This window comes from Callithrix jacchus, chromosome 8, assembly GCF_049354715.1.
Source record: "Callithrix jacchus isolate 240 chromosome 8, calJac240_pri, whole genome shotgun sequence".
In the NCBI taxonomy this organism is placed as follows: domain Eukaryota; kingdom Metazoa; phylum Chordata; class Mammalia; order Primates; family Cebidae; genus Callithrix; species Callithrix jacchus.
This window is the reverse complement of record NC_133509.1, coordinates 36,131,103-36,153,962: the sequence shown is the minus strand read 5'-3', so window position 1 is coordinate 36,153,962 and position 22,860 is coordinate 36,131,103. Positions and strand designations below refer to the sequence as shown.

General features: G+C 38.1%; 1 protein-coding gene across 3 annotated transcripts in view; it reads left to right on the top strand.

Moving 5' to 3' along the window:
• Window positions 1-22,860, top strand: part of FBN1 (fibrillin 1) — a 234,630-nt gene that overhangs the window by 161,473 nt on the left and 50,297 nt on the right. For all 3 annotated transcript variants that reach the window (XR_013520968.1, XR_013520969.1, XM_009005406.5), the window contains exons 32-42: window positions 1,815-1,940; window positions 8,759-8,881; window positions 9,027-9,149; window positions 10,702-10,827; window positions 12,605-12,727; window positions 14,442-14,564; window positions 14,869-15,033; window positions 17,102-17,170; window positions 17,267-17,392; window positions 19,211-19,333; window positions 19,969-20,127. Coding sequence is in view for 1 of the 3 variants with exons in the window: in XM_009005406.5 (XP_009003654.3) it covers window positions 1,815-1,940; window positions 8,759-8,881; window positions 9,027-9,149; window positions 10,702-10,827; window positions 12,605-12,727; window positions 14,442-14,564; window positions 14,869-15,033; window positions 17,102-17,170; window positions 17,267-17,392; window positions 19,211-19,333; window positions 19,969-20,127 (1,386 nt within the window). In the remaining 2 variants the exon portion in view is untranslated. The remainder of the gene's footprint in view (window positions 1-1,814; window positions 1,941-8,758; window positions 8,882-9,026; window positions 9,150-10,701; window positions 10,828-12,604; window positions 12,728-14,441; window positions 14,565-14,868; window positions 15,034-17,101; window positions 17,171-17,266; window positions 17,393-19,210; window positions 19,334-19,968; window positions 20,128-22,860) is intronic.

Genomic DNA, 22,860 nt, shown 5'->3' with positions numbered 1-22,860 from the left:
TTATGTGGACTGAGCTGACCATTCATCAACTCCAGATGGAAATTTCTTTTATGTCTATCCATTACTTTTGCTGACTTAACCTTCTTGCTGCTGTGATTAGAATGTAGGCTTTTTAAATGCTTGGCTCAAGGCAAACAAAATCTACCTCTGGCAAGAATGCAGTAAACTTTAGAATTGATCTATTTGTTTTGTAGTTTCTATTGTTATGTCTTCAAATTGATAAACTTTTCTTCTACGATATCTAATCTGTCTTTCCTTACATACAGAGTATTTTTCATCTCAGATATTGTAGTTTTCATCTCTAAAAGTTTGACCTGGTTATTTTTTTTATATCTTAGTGTCTCTGCACAATAAGTTCAATCATTCCTCTAGCTGTTTGAACACATAGAATACAGTTATAATAACTTCTGGTGTCTTTGTCTCTAACTGTATCATCTGTGTTAGTACTGGATCATTTGAATAAATTGACTTTCTCATTTTGGGTAATATTTTCCTGCTTCATTAAGTGACAGGTAATTTTTGATTGGATGCCAGATACTGTAAATTTTCCCTTAACGAGTGCTGGATATTTTTGTATTCCTAGAAATATTTTTGAACTTTGTTCTGAAATACAGTTAAATTACTTGGAAACACGTAGAACCCTTTCAAAGTCTTGCTTTTAAGCTTTTAAGCTACAGTTAGTCTAGGAGTACTTTTGCTCTGTTAGAGAGCTAAGACCCTTCTGGATATTCTACCCGATTCCCTGTGAATTATGAGGTTTTCCAGTCTGGCTGGTGGGAACAGGCACAATTCCAGACCACATATGAACTTTGAGGATTATTCCCTCTCATTGTCTTGGGCAGTGCTTTTCCAGCCTTGAGTAGTTTGTTTCCATACACGACTGTGCTGGTCACCATTCCTCTGAATACTTGAGGACGACTCTTGGCATGCCTCTGGCATTGTTTTCTTCTTGTAGCTCTCCCCTGTCCTTTCTCTGCTCTGTGACCCCTAACTACCTCAGCCTTCCAGGATGCCCAGATTCATCTCCTCAACTCAGGAACACTGCCTGGTTCTGTCTGGTACCCCTTCCTTATGCCATGGGGTTATTCAGTAATCTGAGGCAATTGTAGAATTCACCTAGTTTATTTTCTTTCTTTCAGGGATTACTGTCTTTTGTTGCCTAATGTCCAGTGTCAAGAAACCACTTTTTTGAAGTATCTACTGTCCATTTTTTTGGTTGTTTCATGTGAGAATGTAATTTTAATCCCCGTTATTCCATCTTGGCCAGAAGCAAGAGACTAGTATTGATTGTATTTAAATTTTTATAACATTTATCTTCTGAAAGCCTTTACTGAAAATTTTTGAAGTCCTCGAAATTAAAATGAATGTCATAGAAAAATAAATATTTTTTAATTTGGAAAAGAAGTCTTTAACTACTTATGCTAAGATAACCAGTTCATCTATCCTTTCTTTCAAAATATGGAAACTAAATTATTAGCATCATTCCGACTGAATTAAAATTTTCATCTTGCAACAGAGTATGCTGTTAAAAAGTTTTCTAGACTGTCATATAAATGACTCTAGACTCAGCCTCGAGTCCATCTGTTTATTTCATTACCTGGCCTGCTGCTTATCAGACAGATGAAAGCCCGTCTGAATGATGAGCTTGCAATATGAAGAGCAAGTGTAAATTGGCCCCTAAAATTTAACATTGTTTTTCTGAGTAAAAGCATTTTACCTTTTCTAATTTATTTGTCATAGTTATTTTATCTCAGGGAGAAAGTATTCAATGATATCAAATAGTTACATGTATTCGTAATACCTGTGTTTTACAGATGTCAATGAGTGTGACCTGAATCCAAATATCTGCCTAAGTGGAACCTGTGAAAACACAAAAGGCTCATTTATCTGCCACTGTGATATGGGCTACTCTGGCAAGAAAGGAAAAACTGGCTGTACAGGTGTGTTTCTTCAAGTGGAACAATAAAATATTAAGTAGTTAAGCAATTAGTATCATATAGATTGATACATGTTTTAAAACTACTACATTTTGACTATATTATAAAGCATTTTGCATAACATTTTTCATTAATTTAGTTTCTACTTCTTTGAAATTTATCATCATTTATATTGGATCCAAGTTGAAGGTTTTTCCTTGACCTGTGGGGAAAAAATGTGATTGAATAAATTAACACTGTAAAAAACACATTTATATGAGGTTAAAAATCACATTTTCATATCAAATTAGTGAACATGCTAATTACCAGATACTCATAGCCCTTTACTAAAGCAAGCCTTTTCCAGTAACCACCTTTGCCAACACAACCTTTATAACTGGAATTGCTCTTTATTTATTTATTTTTTGAGACGGAGTTTCGCTGTTGTTACCCAGACTGGTATGCAATGGCACGATCTCAGCTCACCGCAACCTCCGCCTCCTGGGTTCAGGCAATTCTTCTGCCTCAGCCTCCTGAGTAGCTGGGATTACAGGCACGCACCACCGTGCCCAGCTAATTTTTGTACTTTTAGTAGAGACAGGGTTTCACCTTGTTGACCAGGATGATCTCAATTTCTTGAATTGCTCTTTAAAGGAACACATTCTACAATTTGTATTTTTTATCAATTCCCACTAGTCTTCCAGTGCCTTAAATAGGAGCACTTTTTATGTATTAAGTTGTGTTAGTCCAAATAAGTCTTTATTCTTGGGTCTTAGCAAATCTTATGAAGTGATAATAGAACCTTTTGCAATCTTGTCTATTACCAATAGCACATGAGAAAATGTTTTCACAATATTTGTAGGAGACGATCCCATTAAATGCCAAATGAAGAAGTTACTCTGTGATAATGACATTGTGTTTAGTTTATGAGTATTTCATTGGTATATTCAAATATGAGGCAATGATGTTAAATCCATGGAATGTTATAATAAAGTTTTACTCTAGTTACTTATATTAATTTAGCAGATTATGGCACATAATTTAAAACATAATGGAAACCATGGTGAGCTTGAATTAAGTAACCGAATAATTTCTTTATAAATAACAGTCTGCAATTCCAAAACCCAGTTTGGCAAGCTCTTATGATTTAAAACAAACATTAAAATATTTCAGATTGGCAGTGTGGCAAATGTGCATATCTTCCTCTTAATTATATCAACATATTTCAAGAAAACACCAAAATATATTTATTATTGTTTGAAACTGGCCAATAATGCTATTTCAAATTTATTGATATGTAGGATAATGGCAATAATATTACTGTTGGTTCAAAAATAACAGATGCTAGCCAAATTATGAGAAGAAGCATGAAGCCGGAATGTTTTCATTTTCACTATGTTACTCCTTACATGAAGCCTGGCTATGGGTCCATTCTGATAAATGGCACAGTGTTTAAACTCTTAGCTCCCCATATGGCCTCTCGGGTACAAATGGTGCTTAGCTTTGTGTATCTATGGTTCGAGCTTTATTTTTAGCTTCCAGTATAAATATGGGACTTGGTAAGAGATGATGGTCTGGCAGTAGTGAAAAGAAAGGTAAGACAGTTCTATGTTATATTTTACCTAATAGAGGATAATACCATTGTTTGTCTAAGATGAGTAAATTGAAATTCAACCCAGAGGCAGGATGCTTACAAAAGGAGAAGTTAATCTCATGGGACAGCCTTCATTCCCTATAAGAAAGAGGTCTCTAGAATTCAGTGCTCCAGATTCTACCTAACTGGGGCATGTGCAGTGGCTGATTATTTTAGGCCTTACCATGAAGAAAGCTTAAATTTTCATGTTATATTAATGCAGTTTTAGGTAAATGAGATATAATGTATATAACTGTTGGTACAGTGCTGGTCAATAAATAAAAGCTATTGTCAAATTAAATGAAACATAGACACAATGTCTAGAGACCATTTTACGGAAAGCCATGGCTTCTAATTTATATCTATTGTCCATTTCTTTTGGTTGTTTCATTTGTAACAGTCTAGCAAAAATTTTATACTATTGTTTACTGATTCATGTTTCACATCAGCTTAAAGAAGGAAAATCTTACTCTTAATATTGAAAGGCTTGTTTATCGTGGTTGAATTTGCACAGATACTAAGACTATGGCGACAGGAGCTGTGCACTACAGTTGCATGAGGTGACGCCAGCTTTACCTCAGGAACAGAAGCCTTTTAGTCAGTCACATGAACGTAGATTTGAAGTCAAAGCAGCACTCGATCCTTTCTTCAAATGGTTTTCATAGATTTGAAGTCAAGGAAACATTCGAGCTCTTCCTCCAGTTTTAAAAATTAGAGCCTAAAATGATTTTCCAATTTGATAAAATCCAGCTAGCACTGTAGGAAGACTTGAGATTGATGACCCTTTGATACCAGAGTAACATGGCATGTGATAGTCTCTGAAGGAGTAGTACCCTGAATTGCATTCTTAGTTATTCCACTCATTCATGATCTTCAACAAATCACCAGGGTGCCCTGCAGTTGCTCAAATGTTCTCCTTGAGTAAGTAACAACCCTGACCTATGGAAGTGCATCACATTTGATTGGAAATGGCTTAACCAAATGGAAAGTTTGGTATACTTGAAAATGTGTTTTTAAAAATCTGGGATAAAAAATTTTTAAATCCCCTGTCACTGAGGCTCTTTTAGCTTTAAAATTCGTGTCATTCACAATGTAGGAAACCATCAGATTACCTTGGTGATGGCTTTGTTTATAATGTTCCAGGCAGCTAATGTAAGTAGAGATAGGTATCTTGCCTAACTGGATAAGCAAGCAGACAAAAGGAATATATCTACTTATTTATTTGTTTGTTTAGATAGATAATTGTTTAAGGAAAAGAATTATAAAAATATGTATGCTATTTCTTAAGGAGAAATTTGGTTTCATGAGAGCTAAGAAAAAGTCCTCTGGGCTTCATTACAGTTTTGTCTAAATATTTCAGCTCCCTGTCATTACTGATCGTTTCCATTTTAACAAATAAACATGTTTTTTTTCCAATCACTTTAGCAATGTTCAGAATCCACCCACTGACTTACATTCCCAACCCACACAGATGCGAAGAGTTTCTTTTTACTCCTTAAGCTTTGTTCAGATTGTGGGTTTTGCCAAGGGGAATGTTCCATTTAATGGAGAGAGAGAAAACACATTTGCTTGATACCTAGAACACAACTCTTCTATCCTTGGCTTATGTGGGCTGGATTACAATTTTTCTGTGATCCGGTGTAAGGCTTCTGTTGCTTATTCTACATAATTAAGGCCCTGCTAGGAGTCATCTTAGATAGGTGGTCTGGCTTTCACAAGCTGATTTTAAGACCCTACCCATCACATGCTTACTTAGTTAATGAATAAAGTGAGCATACCAGTAAGTGAAATTAAATCAGACATGTTTTCAGTTAAAATGGCAGGATTTCTGGGTAATTCCAGATTGCAAACTAGCTGGTTCCTTTCACAAGAGAAATGTTTCTGATGGGTCTTGGTCCATAGGAATCATATATTTCAACCACCAGCAGTCAGTGGGAATTTGTGTTCATCTCCTTCCAGTTTCTTATCACTGCTGATTTTCCTCCACTGGCTGTCAGCTTATGAAAACTCCATGGGTGTTCAATTAAAAGTGTTGGCTCAAATTTGGATCCAAATTAAGAAATCCAAGTAGCCTTCACGTTTGGCCTCTCCATTCACGGTAACACCCTCTTCCTCAATGCCTAATCAAGGAGTTTCTGCAGTGCACAGCTCTGCCAGGTCAGGATCCAGGAGATGGATGCCCAGATGGTGGGGAAGGCAGGTGTTTGTGTGGGTGATCCAGCCTCTCCCTGGGTGACTGTAACAGGAGGCCACAGGAGCCCCAGGCAAAAGCCTGTACTTGGATGATAGACTTGCGTGGGACATACCCAGTTCCTTTGAGCAGGGTCTGTTCACACCACACGCTTGCCCTTCAAGAGAGCTCTGCCAGAGGGCCTTTGAGTCCTTGTGACAAAGGTTTGGTGGGGTTAAGAAGGTTGCAGCGTCAGCCTTAAATTTGAATTTTTTTTGCTTTTCTTGGCTTATGCTATTCTTAATTTTAAAAATGAATTTTCTGTTTGCAGAGAACTTGTTCAGGAAAGAGCATTTTTACAGAAAGAGATGTTCTTGGCAAGCATGTACTGTGTTTCCTTTATATTATTGAAGAGTGTTTCAATGTGGCATTTTTGTTTGCTTGTTTTCCTTACAGCTCAGTTTCCCCTTCTGTTTGCTTCTATGATGAATTAAGTCTGCCATGGAAACAATTAATGAATAATAGTTGGAGCATGCATGCACACACAACCACATGCAAAAACCTTGTATTTGGAGATGCTTTATGACCACTAAGTCTTTCTAATTTACTTGTTACATACTGAGAGTGTAAAGCATTGAGATAATAACTTCTACAAATATTCACAAAATGGAGAATTGAATATTGGCTACTGAGTTACCCCAAAGTCCATGATACACAGCCTCTTGTAAATATGGTTTCTTTTCACCTTGAAAACATTGCCATAAAACTGAAAACATTTTGTTAAATTATAAATTTCTATTAGCATATTATTGATGACTTTTAAAGGAGACTCTCCTTTAAAAAGAAATGATAATTTTCTTAATTGTAAGATTAAACATGGAAGGTAAAAGCCATATGAAAATGATAATACTCTTATAAAATAAGAGTAGCTTTGGTTATTAGAAAATTGGAAAAAAAGATTATAGAATTACTAGATCAATAGGTTGTGGTCATCTCTGAAAATTATGCTGAGTAAAGATATTAGTGAATATTTCTGTAAGTTGGTTAATATTCATCAATATTTTGGGAACTCCATAAAGCAAGACTTAGAATAAAATCCTGATATGTCTAAAGAAATGAGCTCAGCTAGGCAGCTGTGGGCCAAGGAAAGGAAGGCCATTCAGCAGATGGGGAAACTGAGTTCCAGGAGGTCCTGGCTCTGCCCCTCACTGTCTGTGGGGCCCGACTTCTGTGTCCTCTTCTGAGAAACTGAAGATTGGGAGAATGGAATTTCTATTTCTTTCCACTTAGAAAATTCCTTGATTCTATAACATCTGGAGGCTTTGATACTTAAGCAGTTGAAGCTCCTTGTATCCACATAAGATGATCATGACAAATATGGGAGAGAAATTTATGCAGGACTCCACAAAAGTGGTGATTTGTTTCATTATCACTGAGGGGAGCAATTGCCTGAGACAGAAAGAAGTTTGGACAGCCCTGCTTGGGAGCACCTATGCTAGTTCTGTTAGGTCAGGTATGGGAAGATGTACATTCTTGAATTCCTGTGCCTACTTAGCTCTGTTATCCATGGATTGGCCTTCCTTCTCATTTCCTTGGAATGTGCCATGCTCTTCTTTAGCTGGTTAAAGCTCCCAGTTACAGTCTAAAGCTATGTGCCTCCCTGACTTGCTGTAATAACTTGATTAGGTCTGTGTGGCTGCTAAGGTTACAGTAAAATCCACCCATACAGTGTGTCATGATTGAAAGGGTATTCTACCAGGCATGCTGCTTCATTTTTATGATCATGAGTGATATCATAAAGTTCTTTTGTAGGAGCAATCTGTTACTTCATTTTGTGTTTGCTCTAGAAGTTATGAAGAAGTCAGAGATCTCAGGACCATTCAGAGCTTCAGATGGAACACTTGGCAAATGGCATGTTTGCAAACACTTTCAAAACATTTAATTGGGCTTCTTAAGTAAACAAAAGGGCAAACATGAGTTAGTTGCCCAGTTTCTTTTTCATGCCACTATTCAAGTGTTCACTGGAAATTCTTGCAGTGTTTTGTATGTCAAAATTTTTCTTCTTGACCTAAGATTGATGTTAGATATTGGCTTCCATATAGAGTACCATATTTATGAGTTCTTGTTCTTAGTTAATGACAAAGTTGATTATGAAGGTAACCCATTAGAGAATGAACTTATTTCAGGAAATTTTCACTTAATACTTTATATTCTTTTCTGTAACATATTTATATTAGAGAATCTACCTTGGCTGAAGTTGACAATGGAATTTTGGAGAATAGAGCATTTTGGAGAATTTGGAATCTTTTAGTAATGTGACCCTAATCTGGTACTCCTTATATTCTGACAAAACCTACATTGGACAACTTGAGTTTTATGTGAAATATACAAGAAGGCTGGGCTCTCCAATGTGGTAGGACTCTAAGAAGCAAGGGAAAGGATGGCTTACATACTTCCTTAAGGAACATTTTCTGCAAATGCTTAAATTAGCAATACCTAAAGTAAAGCTTTTATAGAAATAAAGCATAATTAAATAACAGTGATTTAAGTTTAAGAATAAAAAATATTTTGTATATAAAATATAGTGCAAAAAATTTCTAATATGCCAACAAACTTGTATTTTTTTATTTATACAATATAGGAAAATAATACAAATCATTACTCCATAGTTGACTTATTAAAAATACTAGCAATAGAAAATACATGACCATGAGTATTATGTTAAAACCATGGAAAATTAAGCAACTCATATTTTGTTGTCTTCAGCTATAAAAAGTCACTTTGCAATAACTGGAAACTTACATTAAAATATGGAAAATAATTAGAGTTAATAGCTAGTACAATCATATTGTTATATCTTTATAAATTGAAATTTAAAGCTGTTCGATGTATGTAGAGTTTACATGTTGCTGCGAAACCAATCTATACTATACCATGGAAGTTTAAAGGCAAGCCAACTTTTGAATATTACTAAGTTATTTTAAAAACCAAAAGACATTTGTGCTAAGCCTTTTTCTAAATCACTGCTTATTTTTGCAGACATCAATGAATGTGAAATTGGAGCACACAACTGTGGCAGACATGCTGTATGTACCAACACAGCAGGAAGCTTCAAATGTAGCTGCAGCCCTGGGTGGATTGGAGATGGCATTAAGTGTTCTGGTGAGTAGGAAAGTAAGAGAGATTGCTTATCAAGGACTGCATAGATTACAAGTATGAAAATATTAGTTCTATAAAGTTATTTTGTGAATTATTGATTTTAAATGCCACACTTTCTGTTAATAATGATATAACCTTTTTCCATAAGATCTGGATGAATGTTCCAATGGAACTCATATGTGCAGCCAGCATGCAGACTGCAAGAATACCATGGGATCTTACCGCTGTCTGTGCAAAGAAGGATACACGGGTGATGGCTTCACTTGTACAGGTATGTTCACGCTGGAAACAACTATGTCAATGCCAGCCAGAGAAGCAAGGCTTTCCATATTTCTCAGGCTAGCAATTTGTTTTGAAGACTGGGTCAGTTAATAGAAAAGGTTCATCATTTGGCACTAGAGCTCTGTGGAAAATAAAAAATTGGAACCAGGTCAATTAGGGAGACCTCAAATGCTTCTAGTTAGATAGATAGATAGATAGATAGATAGACAGACAGACAGTTATGTTTAGGTGCCATTACCACATAGTTTACAGTGATCTGTGGTTTAATACAAAATGATTCCAAAAAAGTCATAGTATTCTCCACCTCAAGTCAGCTAGGCCTTATAATAGTTACAATTGGCATACATATCATTATGTAACTAGATATAATGATGTCATTAGTTTAAACAAATCATACTTCCTTTTATATGCCTTAGCCTTTATATTTTTGTGGCTATTTCTCACCAACGACTTCCTTTCTGTAACAACACATGGGTAAGCTTGCTGTAGGAAGCTATGTAAGGAGAAGGGATTAGATGTTCTAGATTAGGAGAAGAGTACATATTTTTCTCCAACAGGCCATCATCATCATCATCATTCCATATTGGTATAAGTAAAAATTTCAAACCTGCTAAGGAATTCATTCACTTCCAATTTTGCAATAATATATTAATGAAATTTTCTTCTTGTCTCTAATTAATGGTCACAGAAGTAACATAAACTGCTATACACATTTAAACATACATAATTAGACTTGTCATGACCTAACTTATGCACATACTTACATGTGCATGTACAGAACTTTTTATATCAGAGCTTTGGAATTAAATAGTAAGATCCATTACTCATTGGCCATTAGGTCACATAGCTTCCCCTTAACTTAAAACATAAATTTATTCTGAGCAGTTTGTTCATAAGAAGTCATTTAAGCACAAAAGAAGCTAAGGCCCATTAGGTGATTTACCTGGAATTTTTTTTTAATTCCCTGAAAGTTTTATCTCAGATGAAATCATTGTTGCCTAACTTATTGATGCTTTATCATCAAAAACCTCCCATCATTTTGAGAACATATTCAAATTCCGTGTATTAGGCATGTATGGTTTATGTGTCTGATATTTAAATGCCTGTGATTATTAAGAAAACCAGAGAGAGATTCAGCAGATGGAATTTTTCTTTTCCCCTATAATTGCCATTCTTTTGCACTTTTGGTGCCCATCTAAGCTAAGCCTGGAACTTGAGAAATCGGTAAAAACATGACATGTCCTTTCCTGTCATGGGTATGCCCTCATGTGGATGACCCTTCTTCAACAGGCCTTAGTTTGCATGATTCCTTTGGCTTATTCATTTTACATCATTCACGATCAGTTATCATTCAGGATTCTGAATAAGCCCCATGTAAATTGCATATTCAATATTAGCCTTCCAAAGAGAAAAATAAATGAGCTTAAATGTGTCAAATTGCAGTTATGCTGAAACATTGCTGCACTGGAAAGTAGTTAGACCTGAGGAATTAGAAAGCCCCTAACTGAGGAAGAGTAATGTGTGTTTCTTTCTGTCTGCAGACCTTGATGAGTGCTCTGAGAATCTGAATCTCTGTGGCAATGGCCAGTGCCTCAATGCCCCAGGAGGATACCGCTGTGAATGCGACATGGGCTTTGTGCCCAGTGCTGACGGGAAAGCCTGTGAAGGTAACTGATGGGGAAGCTGCTGGGATCCTTGCTGGGCGTGATGAGATTAGGTTATTTAAACATTCCTGATGCCTTTTTTCTTTTTTTTTAACTGAAGTGTGTTTTAGCTTCATGTCTAAGCTGGTCAGTTCAGTTTGTAGAGGGGTTAGGTTTCCAGCTGACCATTTCTCTTGGTGCACAGAAAACCTCAGCTGACTGGCCACAAGCTGCACATCTAACCTTGGCTGCATGGTCTGCAAGGGTATACCTGTCGGTCAGGGAGGGTAACCAAGTGTGCTTAACTCAGTGCAACCCATTTGCCCCTATTGAGGGGGAAAGAGCTCAAAGTGCAGGTTCCCTGATGATGTCCTGTTGTGGGATTATCATTAAATATAGAATCACAGGTTGTACTCTCCACTATATTTGATTTCTAGAAATAAAGGCTTTAAAATAACAGCAGAGCAAATAGTCTTGTCCATATATAGAATGGTGTGTCTCACATTTGCTTCAATGGAATTTGAAGAATTTGCAGAACTGTCCCACGTTATATATGTTAGATCCCATGGGTATACCCTTGGGATAATGCCATATGGCATAGTATCTCTCAGCTGTAGGCTCTGTCTTTCTGATAATTGTTGGTCAGACAGGAAGAGTCCTAGGAACCTGTTAGCTAAGGTTGGATCCCATTAGGAAAGACAAGGTTCTTCCCTTTACAAACATTTGTCAAATTTAAGCATATTCTCCTTCATTGAAAAGAAGATTTCAGTAGAAATAAACAAATGATAACGATTGTCAGTAGAAGTTTAAACAAGACGCTGATTAGTGTATTAGTGAGTAGTTGTTCCCTGTTAACAAGACATGAACTCAAAATCAGTCATTAGCTATGACATGTGTACTAATTCCCTCACGTATTTTTATATAAATACTTTTCTTTGTTATGGAACCATTGGGTGTTCTTTATACAGTTTATATTAAATATGCAGAGTTTGATATAAAACTCTTTGGAGGCAAGAAACCAGATTATGCTCTTGATCATGTGCCTAATGCCTTGTTTACTTTTGTTACTCCAAATATCCAAGCAAAACAGGTTCTGTGCCACCTCTGGCAGCATAAATAGTCACAGTGAAAGTTTTGCTTCTCTTATTGCTTATAAGGGAAGGTTTTGTTTGTTTGTTTGTTCTTAATATAAAAATGGCCAGCAGAGTGGTCACGGCTATTGAAAACCAGTCTTAAGCCTGAAAATGTGCCCATGTGTCATCTGCACAACAAGAATATTGACATGAGGCAGAGACGAGGCCTGGAAGAAGCAAGTGTGGTTTTCCAATCTTCATCAACAAAAGCAAACACACACCATAGGACTAGGGACACTGGGGATTATGCAACCAATTATGACAGTTACCAAAAAGACACTGTGGCTTGTAAAATGTTAATTCACAACAAAAACCGGGACTGTATAGAGAAAACAACAGAAGAATTTAGTGTAAGGTGGCTTGCTTGGCTCTTACTTTCCAGAAGTGATGTGGACCTACATGGAACACTACAAATGAGATATGTATCTATAAATGCTCAGCCCTCTGCTTCGCATTTGATAGGGACTGAGGAAAGGTAACCTCTCACCTAGGAGACTTCCTCGTGCATGACAAATCACCTCAAAGTCTGTAGGAGAAGTGCCTAGACTGGTGTTAGGTAGTCTGCATTTTCTTAATATTTACATTAGTTGCCTAGTTATATTTGGGAGTTTTGGGTTTTTTAAAAAATATATAAATTAACTTATTTCCTTTTTCCTCCCTCCCCCAAGATATCGATGAGTGCTCCCTTCCGAACATCTGTGTCTTTGGAACTTGCCACAACCTCCCTGGCCTGTTCCGCTGTGAGTGTGAGATAGGCTATGAACTGGACAGGAGCGGCGGGAACTGCACAGGTAAGACCTCCGCTCGCATCAAATCCCTGGTGTTTCGAGGAACCCGCTATTAGAGCCCCCCTGGGACTATACAAGGGCAGTCACAGAGGACAAGAAAAGCAAGGGGGAAATGTTAAGAATCACAGAAACAGATTCTCAGACCTGGAACTGATTGGAGGTGAGGATGCAGAGGAAAGAGTCGAAGACAATTGAAGGAGCAAAGTTTGTAGCCTTGAAATGGAGTTTGTGGCTACACAGGAATGTTCTAGGGGTGCTCCAGCTGTGTACCTTTCCAGCCATTTCCTTTTCTACGTGGGCACATTTTTGGAGAGTTTCCTTTCGAAGGTCATGCCCTGGGATCCTGGTTTTCTCTTTGTACTTTGTTGTTGCAATACCCACCCCACTCCTTCCCACCTCTGCCCTGCCCGTGGTCACCAGAGTACCTGGCACACGGAGCTCAGCCACCTATCTCTAGCATAGAAATCATTTTCTTCTTGGGCCAGGGACTCTCAGGGAACATTAGAAAAAGCTCAGAAAAGCTACGGGCGCCCAGCAGACTGCCACACGGTTCTCTTTGGCACTAAGACTTTGAAAGCCATTTACATTTCCCCTTCCTAATTCACCCCTCTGTTCAAGGATATTGAAGATACAACTTTTGTTCTGTATGACTTCAAATTTCAGGAAAAATCTGGTCCTTTCAACCACCTAAACAGACCATGACTCAGGGGCTCTCCAGATCATGACCACCACCACCACCCTGCAAACGCTCTGGATGGAGTATTCCTCTCCAGCCACACGTTCTTCCCTTGCTTTTCCTTAAAACTTCTATGAACCAGGCTGGGTCTCTTGCATGCCTCAGGAAGTCACCTCTCCATGGCCCGTAGCCTCTCCTGAGTGGCTCAGATGACTGTCAGCATCTTTCTGCCTAACCTTCTTTCTGTTAGTCTGGCCCTGTCCATCCAAAGGCACATGTAATTTGAACAAAAATATCATCTGCAGTGCCACCCGCAGGAGGGTTGCCAGATTTAAGGGGAGGACCAAGGCAAAGGTGTCATTCCTCTTCTCCAGTCCCTCCTTACAGAAGCCATTCGTCTGTTCTTGAGTATTTCATGAGTGTTCAAAACAGACAAAAGGGATTGTACGGAGTGGAATTTGCCAAAACCCATGTCCTAAATATCTGGAATTCTGTACATAGTTTTGGAATAGAAACTGAAAGGGAAATATTCCACTCAGCATCGTTGATGGGAGAGAGACTCCTTGCCAACTTCAGGGAACACGCTAAGCCTCACGCGTGTGTGTCAGGGGAAGCAGCAAGAGCTACTGCTCCTGTGGCTTTCCTGGGACGTCTTGCTCCAGTTCGATGAAATAACAAGCTACATTTACTCAATATGTTTTCTTAAAACCTGTGTCTGAATTTCTGGTTGACCGAGGTCACAACCATGATCTGCCTTCATTGACCTTTACTGGAATATTTTTCCTAGTTCCAAAGTTGTGTTTTATCCTGATGACAAATTAGAATGGTAAATGTGTTCTGGGGGAAGAAGACCAAAGACTATGACATATTTCCTTCCTGAGGGGTTTATTTCTGAAGCGGAAGATGGCATTTCTAGATGTGGTTATAACTAGCAGCTTTAAAATCCTTGTTTGGAGCTCTAGATTGGGCCCTGTTCTTTTATGGTGGCGTCTGCCTGCACTGGCTCAGGTGGTAACTCCACTGTTTGCTGTTCGGTTTTAGATGTTAATGAATGCCTGGATCCAACCACGTGCATCAGTGGGAACTGTATCAACACTCCAGGCAGCTATACCTGTGACTGCCCACCTGATTTTGAGCTGAATCCAACTCGAGTTGGCTGTGTGGGTAAGACTTTAAAAACTTTTCAGAGAAGCATACTGTTTATTATTTTGAAAATAGCCCTAAACCTTCCATTCTCAAAGTTTGCAAAATGAATGATACAGGAATTTAAACATTTCCCAACTCTGCTTGATATTCAGGTGTCTTTTCCATAGGAAAATTCTCAGTACTGTATGATATTCATGGGCACTTTTTAGTTTCTCAGTAAAAGTAAATGATGGTTTTTTAATAGTTCCTGAAATGGGTTTGAATTTTCAACCCCGGTAGAAAGAATCTGCCTGATGCTTTTGTGTTTGTATATGGTAAATAGATACCCGCTCTGGAAATTGCTATTTGGATATTCGACCTCGAGGAGACAATGGAGATACAGCCTGCAGCAATGAAATTGGAGTTGGTGTTTCCAAAGCTTCCTGCTGCTGTTCTCTGGGTAAAGCCTGGGGTACTCCTTGTGAGATGTGCCCCGCTGTGAACACATGTAAGTGAACAACCTCCTATTTAGTATTATTTCAACTCCAGCCAGTTCTCCTTTCTAGATCAGAAGACCAACCTTTTTTACTCTTAGATCAGACTGAAGATCAGTCCTCTCAGCCCTGTGGAGGGGACCTTATTCCCAATTCAAGAGTCAAAAAGTATTCCTGGTTGGCTCACACTGAAAGATCAGGTGGGGCAGGTAACATCTCACTTCTGTGTGAGTGAGAAGCAGATAGCATTACTTTAAAGATTTTCCAGACTAGGTTACTTACACCGTGCTGCCTCCTTTCCAGGGACACACTGATTATCTCGCCTATTCTCATCTATTGACTAGTTTTGAAAGCTCTAGGCCAGACTCAGTGTCCCTGGGTTTGAAGAGAAGCAATTAGTTAAGCAGCTACGAAATGGAAGATGATTCCATTCTTATGGTGTGGCTTGAGAGAAAGCTTTAGCATGTGATTTTAAGGACATACATACTATGTCTCCTAAAGATATAAAAGGCTTGTTATTTTTCCAAGTGAGTCCTGTATTATAATTCAGAATCAGATGTAGCTTCTTTGGCAGAAGTCAGTGGCTACTGCTTATGGCATATATTGGCATAGATAGGGATTCTTCTTCTTTTGCTGAAGGATCATTTATTCAGTTCTTCTAAAAATATGTGTTGAGTACCTAAAGTGTGTACTCTGGATGTGCAAAGATGAATTAGACTAGATCCTGCCCTTCAGAAGAATACAGCATAGTTGGCAAATTGTGACCTAAACATAAGTGCTGTAATTCAAAATAGGGCTCAGAAAGAGAAGAAAGAGCAGACACAGTGCTGTGTTGGTACAAACAGGGCACCTGGTGCAAATTAGGACTCCACTACTTGTCACCCATGTAACCCTGGGCAAGTTCCTTAGCATTCATAAAATACCTCATAGGATTAAATGAAACCACTCATGCAGAGTACCCAGCAGAGGAGTGAGTGCTCAGGCGGCTCCTCCTCTCTTCTCTTCAGAAAGGGAGGTCAGTTCTGCTTGGGAGAGGCTTGGGATTTTGCGCATTTTCTAATTGAGCCTTCAAGAAGGTTGTGACATAAAAGAAAAAAAGTGTGGATGATTGGAGAAAGAGGAGAACAAGTAAAAGAGGAGGACAGTTCATTTCATTGGTGTCGAAGGGGGCAAACTAAGACACTTAATTGGGGGAGCCAGCTTTGTAGATTAATGAGTAGTAGCAAAACAATAGATATGCAACCCGTGCCAGATCTGGATCAGAGTTAGAACTACAGTCTGTACATATAGGCGTGTGTGCATATGATTTCAGGAAGCCAGCACAGGGATTAGCAGATCTGGAAAGACCATGATGATTCCGAAAGAACTGATCGTATAGATCTTTTTCACTGGGATGATGCAGCAGGTTACAGACGTTCTTATTGACATGTCCTCTGCTTATCCTGTTCCGGCACATGGCACTGAAGTAAATGTTTCTGGGTAAAATACTTGGATGAAAGAATTAATGGAGGAACTCAAGGACACTGTAGACATTTGTTTTTGGAAACCAGGAGAATCAATATTGCCATCCATAGAAACAGGCGCAAGAAACGTCCCTAGTCATGAAGGAGAGAATTGGGATGGGAATCAACAGAGAACAGCTTTTTCTAAGTAAGGGTTTTGGAAATAGGCCAATGAAGATTATTAAGGGAAGCTGTGATTCCCAGAAAGTAAGGCTGAACAGAACATAAAAATGAAGATGAAGTTTTTCAGAAAATAAAAAGGGAAAGAATAATCTTTAAAAAGAAAAAAGAACAGTGATGACGATAAGAGATAAAATAGTCTGCATGTGTATAAGAACAGGGGAGTGGTGAGAGTTCAAGGACTGAGGACAGTGGCCTTGCACTGGGGACACATAATAAAAACCACTGGAGAATGGCAAGTGTACACAAAGGTGTTAACTTACTTCAGACAGGCAGAGTTATAACTAAAGATTCGTGAGCATGAATAGTTTCAGATGGATATGTCAATATTTCTCATGAGGTTACTACTTCTAAAAATTTTAGATTCAAAGCAACTCAATTTGAATTTTTGTTTCAATAGCTGAGTACAAAATTCTTTGTCCTGGAGGGGAAGGTTTTCGACCAAATCCTATCACCGTTATATTGGAAGGTAATTGTGTTTCTTTTGTCTTAAAGTGCACACAATTTGAATTTCCTTGGGTTTGTTTACAATGCTGAAGGAATGCTTCTGTTTTGGTTTTGATAGATATTGATGAGTGCCAGGAGCTGCCAGGGCTGTGCCAAGGGGGGAAATGTATCAACACCTTTGGGAGTTTCCAGTGCCGCTGTCCAACTGGCTACTACCTGAATGAAGATACACGAGTGTGTGATGGTAAATGGTCCTTGTAGGACGATAAAGTTTTTCAGATATCAAGAACTGACCGGCCGGGCATGGTGGCTCACGCCTATAATCCCAGCACTTTGGAAGGCCGAGGCGGGTGGATCACAAGGTCAAGAGATCGAGACCATCCTGGTCAACATGATGAAACCCCGTCTCTACTAAAAATACAAAAAATTAGCTGGGCATGGTGGTGTGTGCCTGTAATCCCAGCTACTCAGGAGGCTGAGGCAGGAGAATTGCCTGATCTCAGGAGGTGGACGTTGCGGTGAGCCAAGATCACAACATTGCACTCCAGCCAGGGTAACAAGAGTGAAACTCCATCTCAAAAAAAAAAAAAAAAAAAGAACTGACCTGCAAAACCAGAATATGGTTACCAGGAAAACAGAATTTAGCTGTATAGCACAGTGGTCTAAACACAAGCATAGCCAGGTAAATATGTTACACGTGGCAGTTTGGAATAATGTTACTCAAAATATGTCATTTCTGGTAGGTCCTAAATCTCTCTCTTTTCCTGAGAAAAATAGTCTCTTATTCTGCTGGACCATAGCCTCATTTATGCTTACAAAAGAGTTTTCTATGCTCTTCAGAAAAGCCATTTTTCATGAGAATGGCACAGGTCCCATTTCAGTGCTGCTTCTCTGTTGGGGGAGTTCTGGGCCCTCTTCTTATCATCCGTGCTCATGCATTCAAATGAGCTTCTCCTAGAAGGCAACCCTTTGGCTTCATGCTGTGAGTGGTGGCCCTTGTTCACCCTGTGCTTCTGGAAAGGTGGAGAATATTAACCACTACTAGGTTTGAGAGCATTCAGCCATGAGCCAGGGTAGGAGAGGTGGTTTTCATCTACACGCAGGAATCACATCACTGTTTAGGAAAGAGACCTCCTTGTGCTCTGCATAGGAAATGGCTCTTGGGGCTCTTTAAGTGGCTTATTAGGTCACCCTGACAATGGCAACGTCATTGAGTATTACATTGAACATCACCGTATTTATGGCACAGCTCTAAGACCCATGGAGTTAACAAAGATTAGAATCAACTCCTTTGTTGGGAAATGAGAAGAGGATGTGAAATATTCTCCATGCCGCCTTACCAGTGCAGATTCATGAAGCCAGCTGTTCATGGCTTCAGGATACTGTATACCTGTCATAGATTTGGTGAACATATGAAGTGTACTTGTTTTCCTAAGGGATGTTTGAGATTTTAATTTCTCCAGATTTCTATCTCTGCCTACCTTTGAGGATGTTATAGATTCATTTATTAGGAGACTCATTATTATATTTGATATGCCTTCATGTCAGAAGGCAAAAGTTCCTTTTCTTTTTTGTTTTTTGTTTGTTTGGAGATGGAGTCTTGCTCTGTCGCCCAGGCTGGTGTGCAGTGGCACGATCTTGGCTCACTGCAGCCTTTGCATGCCTCAGCCTCCTGAGTAGAGTAGCTGGGACTACAGTTGTGCACCACCATGCCTGGCTAATTTTTGTATTTTTGGTAGAGACAGAGTTTCAACATGTTGGCCAGGCATTTCTAGAACTCCTAACCTCAAGTGATTCACCCACCTTGGCCTCCCAAAGTGCTGGGAAGACAGGCCTGAGCCACCATGCCCAGCCAAGAGTTCCTTTTCTAAAACCTTTCCTTAAAAGGCACACATTTACAGAGAGAGGACATGGATCAATGAAATACCTATTTTTGTTACCTTATTTCAAAATGCCCTATAGATTTTCTCCTCTGTTGTCAACATTCATATTGACATTCAGTATCAGGCCATTCCAAAATGTGAAGTTCTCATATTCATACCACTTTTTCTTTGGATTACAGATGTGAATGAATGTGAGACTCCTGGAATCTGTGGTCCAGGGACATGTTACAACACCGTTGGCAACTACACCTGTATTTGTCCTCCAGATTACATGCAAGTGAATGGGGGAAATAATTGCATGGGTAAGTCCAAGCTTTTCTTAGTAATGCCCATTTGGTTTCCATCCACAAAGAAGAAGAGAGCTTAGGTGATGTTACTCATCAGACTGAGTGCTGACATCTCTTCACTGTCTTGGTAGGAGCCTCCTCCCCTGTAAACCATAACTTGGCATTTTTTCACTAGCATGGGTGGGTGGTTGGGAGTTTTCTCTAAAATGCAAAGTTGGAAAATCCCAAACAACAGTTAATAGTACTTCTTTTGTTTGACTTTTGGGTGTATCTTTGTACAATTATATTTACAGCACCTACAGTATTAAAACAGCATGAGTCGGAAATGAGAAACGTACTGCCAAATGGCAGTAGAGAATTGTTACTAGGAGACTGAGCAGAGAGTCAGTTAAAGTTTATTAGTGCTACAGCTACATAGTGACTTCTTTCTGTGGCATGAATTACCAGGGAATACATTTCTCAAAGTCCTTTTTCTTGTGGCAGCATGAGTAGCTAGAAAGTAGTATAAGAGCAAGTTTTTTTGCCCTTATCAAAGTCAAGCTACAACACCACTCAGATGAATCTTGCTCATTGAGTATCCACTTAGAAATTTGTTGTGATTTCCCACATGGCTTCACCAGTCCTCCAATTCTTTTTTACCTCCTGCCTAGATATGAGAAGAAGTTTGTGCTACAGAAACTACTATGCTGACAACCAGACCTGTGATGGAGAACTGTTATTCAACATGACCAAGAAGATGTGCTGTTGTTCCTACAACATCGGCCGGGCCTGGAATAAGCCCTGTGAGCAGTGTCCCATCCCAAGTACAGGTGAGTTTTAGTTTAACCATGACCAAAAATACAGGTTGAAAAATTACCTATGAATTGTTGGGGAAATCAGTCTTAGCGAAGGAAGCAAAGTTTGCATTGTTTATCTTTACAGGGAAGAAAATGGCTCACAAAGGCAAATATTTAAATTCACAGTTGATGCTGGTCATTCTAGCCAGACATTGAGACACAGAATATGTTTTCTAATTTATACCCTAATACATAACCAGACTTGTAAACTCAGCATATCACAAAATTATAAACTATAAACAATGTCCTCATTGTTACTGAAGTCTTACATAACTAAAAGACTGGAAACATTAGACAAACCAATGTGACAGTAAGAGAAACATAATTCCTTTTGTTTTTACTTATTTAAAGCTAAACTTGTTCCAAACAGAATTAAAGGCAGCCTACAAAGATGTAAATGTAAAGTAAGAAATAAGCATAAGGCAAATGGCAAACAAGAATAAGAAAGGTAGAGCCAGGGGCAGGACTGATACACAAAATCCAAGCTGGGAATTCCTACATACTTGTCTGAAATAAGCAATAACTTTAGCCCCAAAGTTTCTAGCAGCTCCTATGAAAAGGGAGATATGATCAAGTACAAAATTCTCAATGACTATAAAGAAAACTCAAAAGCAAAGTGCTACTTTTTTTCATATTGAGATCCAAGATAAATTTTTTCTTATATTCTCGTAAAGAAAGAAACTAAATGTTATTTGTCTTTTTTAAAAAAAAAAGGCTATTTTACATCCTTTGTGTAAATGAAGTAAAGGCATTAGTGTACTGTTCTTATATAGTATATACTATGCATTATGTATATGATGATGACATCATTTGCCAAGATTATGATTTCGGTTAATTGAAATTATTATGCAAGGTATTGATTAGGGTGTGCTATAAAGGGAATCCTACCCTATGATCCACAGTGATATGTAAAATATTCAATCTCTTGTTTGGTACTACCTAACATTGCATGCAACAGAAAATTCTTTTTTAGTAAAATATATTATTCCCTCCATTGTTTATACCAGAAATAATATAATCACCACTTAGAATTCCTAATTTACCTCCACCCTGTAAAATGTTTCTAGGCTAGGGCTTGGCAAAATACAATCCATAGACCAAATCCATTCCACCACTTACTTTTGAATGGCCTGCAAGCTAAAAATGATTTCTATATTTTAAATGGCTGGAAAAAATCAGGAGAATAGTATCTTATAAAATGAAAGTTACATGAACTTCTGAGTTTGTTGCCCATAAATAAAACTTTATTAGAACACAGCCACACTAATTTATTTTCATATTGTCTAATGCTGCTTTCATGGCAGCGTTAAATAGTTTTGGCTGACTGTACAGCCTCTAAATCCCAAGGTATTTACTCTCTGTCCTGTTATTAAACAGTTTGCTGATGCTTGATCTTGAACAATGGTCTTTAAAACTTTAGATGATACTTACTACTTGCCTGTTGGTAAAAAATCTGGAGCTTATATATACCTGGTGTGCATTTACATGTAAAAGTCTATGTGTATATGTATATGTATATGTATTTGTTTTCAATTATATTGAAAAATGCACTTATTATTTTCCTGAACTGTTCTAATATAAAATATACACAAAATTTTTTTTTAATATTAGATTTTCCAAAGATAGAAGTCCTAGTATTTTCTTTTTTATCCTAATGGATTATTGCATATTCCTCTGAAGACCACTTTGGAAACCCTCAATATAGACTAACATTTATTTTCAGAAATGATTGCCTGAGTTTTCAATATCTGTTTTCTCTTACATAAAATGCAAGATTTCTTCTTGATGTTGGATATTCACCAAATCCAGTCATGGCTTTTCATTAGCTATAAAATCTGTACATATTTTAGGAGTCCCTGTACTTTCTTTCGATGGCCAATGTCAGCTGGCATTATGGTGTTAGAAGTGAAACTCTTAGATTAAGAAAACAAAACAAAAGGAGAATAACATACTATATTTTGATTAAAATGCTTCCAGAAATCTTTTACTGATTCTCACTGCACATGACCAATAAGGCAATGGCCGTCTTAGCTTAGATTGATACCATACCTTACCAGCTACAGTTATAATATACAATCTCACAGTTAGAAGGCACTGCTGATAGATTTTAGTTCATCCTTTATTATCTGTTCAATTTGATTTATTCAAGTCAGAGGAAGACAGAGAGAGACAGAAAAGGAGAGAGGGGGAGGGAGAGAATTGGACAGAGCTGTACCAAATGAAATCCAGCTCAAAAAACTGAAAAAATGGCGAAGGTTGATTGACCCAAATTAATAGATTTGACGTCAAGGACACGGCTGGATTTGCTATGGTCTCCCATAACCTACTGAGAAAATGGCTTTTGTACGTGTTCCTCAAACCCCAGCTCTCTTACTGCAGACTAGAGAGAGGCACTTTCGCCAGTCCCTGAGTTCAGAGCTGAACATCATCTATGTTGAAATCCAAACTCCTACAGGCAAACTCAAGTGAATGAGTGTCATGTGACCTGGGGATCTCTACTTCTCCTTCATTATCATGTCAACATGAGATGATTTTTTTCCTCAATATTTGTCATACAGGCAAGATTACAGCTGTAGGAATTTTCAGATTTACTTTTCATTTTAAATTCTTCAAATTACAAATACCATTCAAGAATGCTTATAAAATAATTTTTTCAGTTCAATTATTGCTCTTTTCTGATCCTCCCATCCCACCTTTGTTTCATCA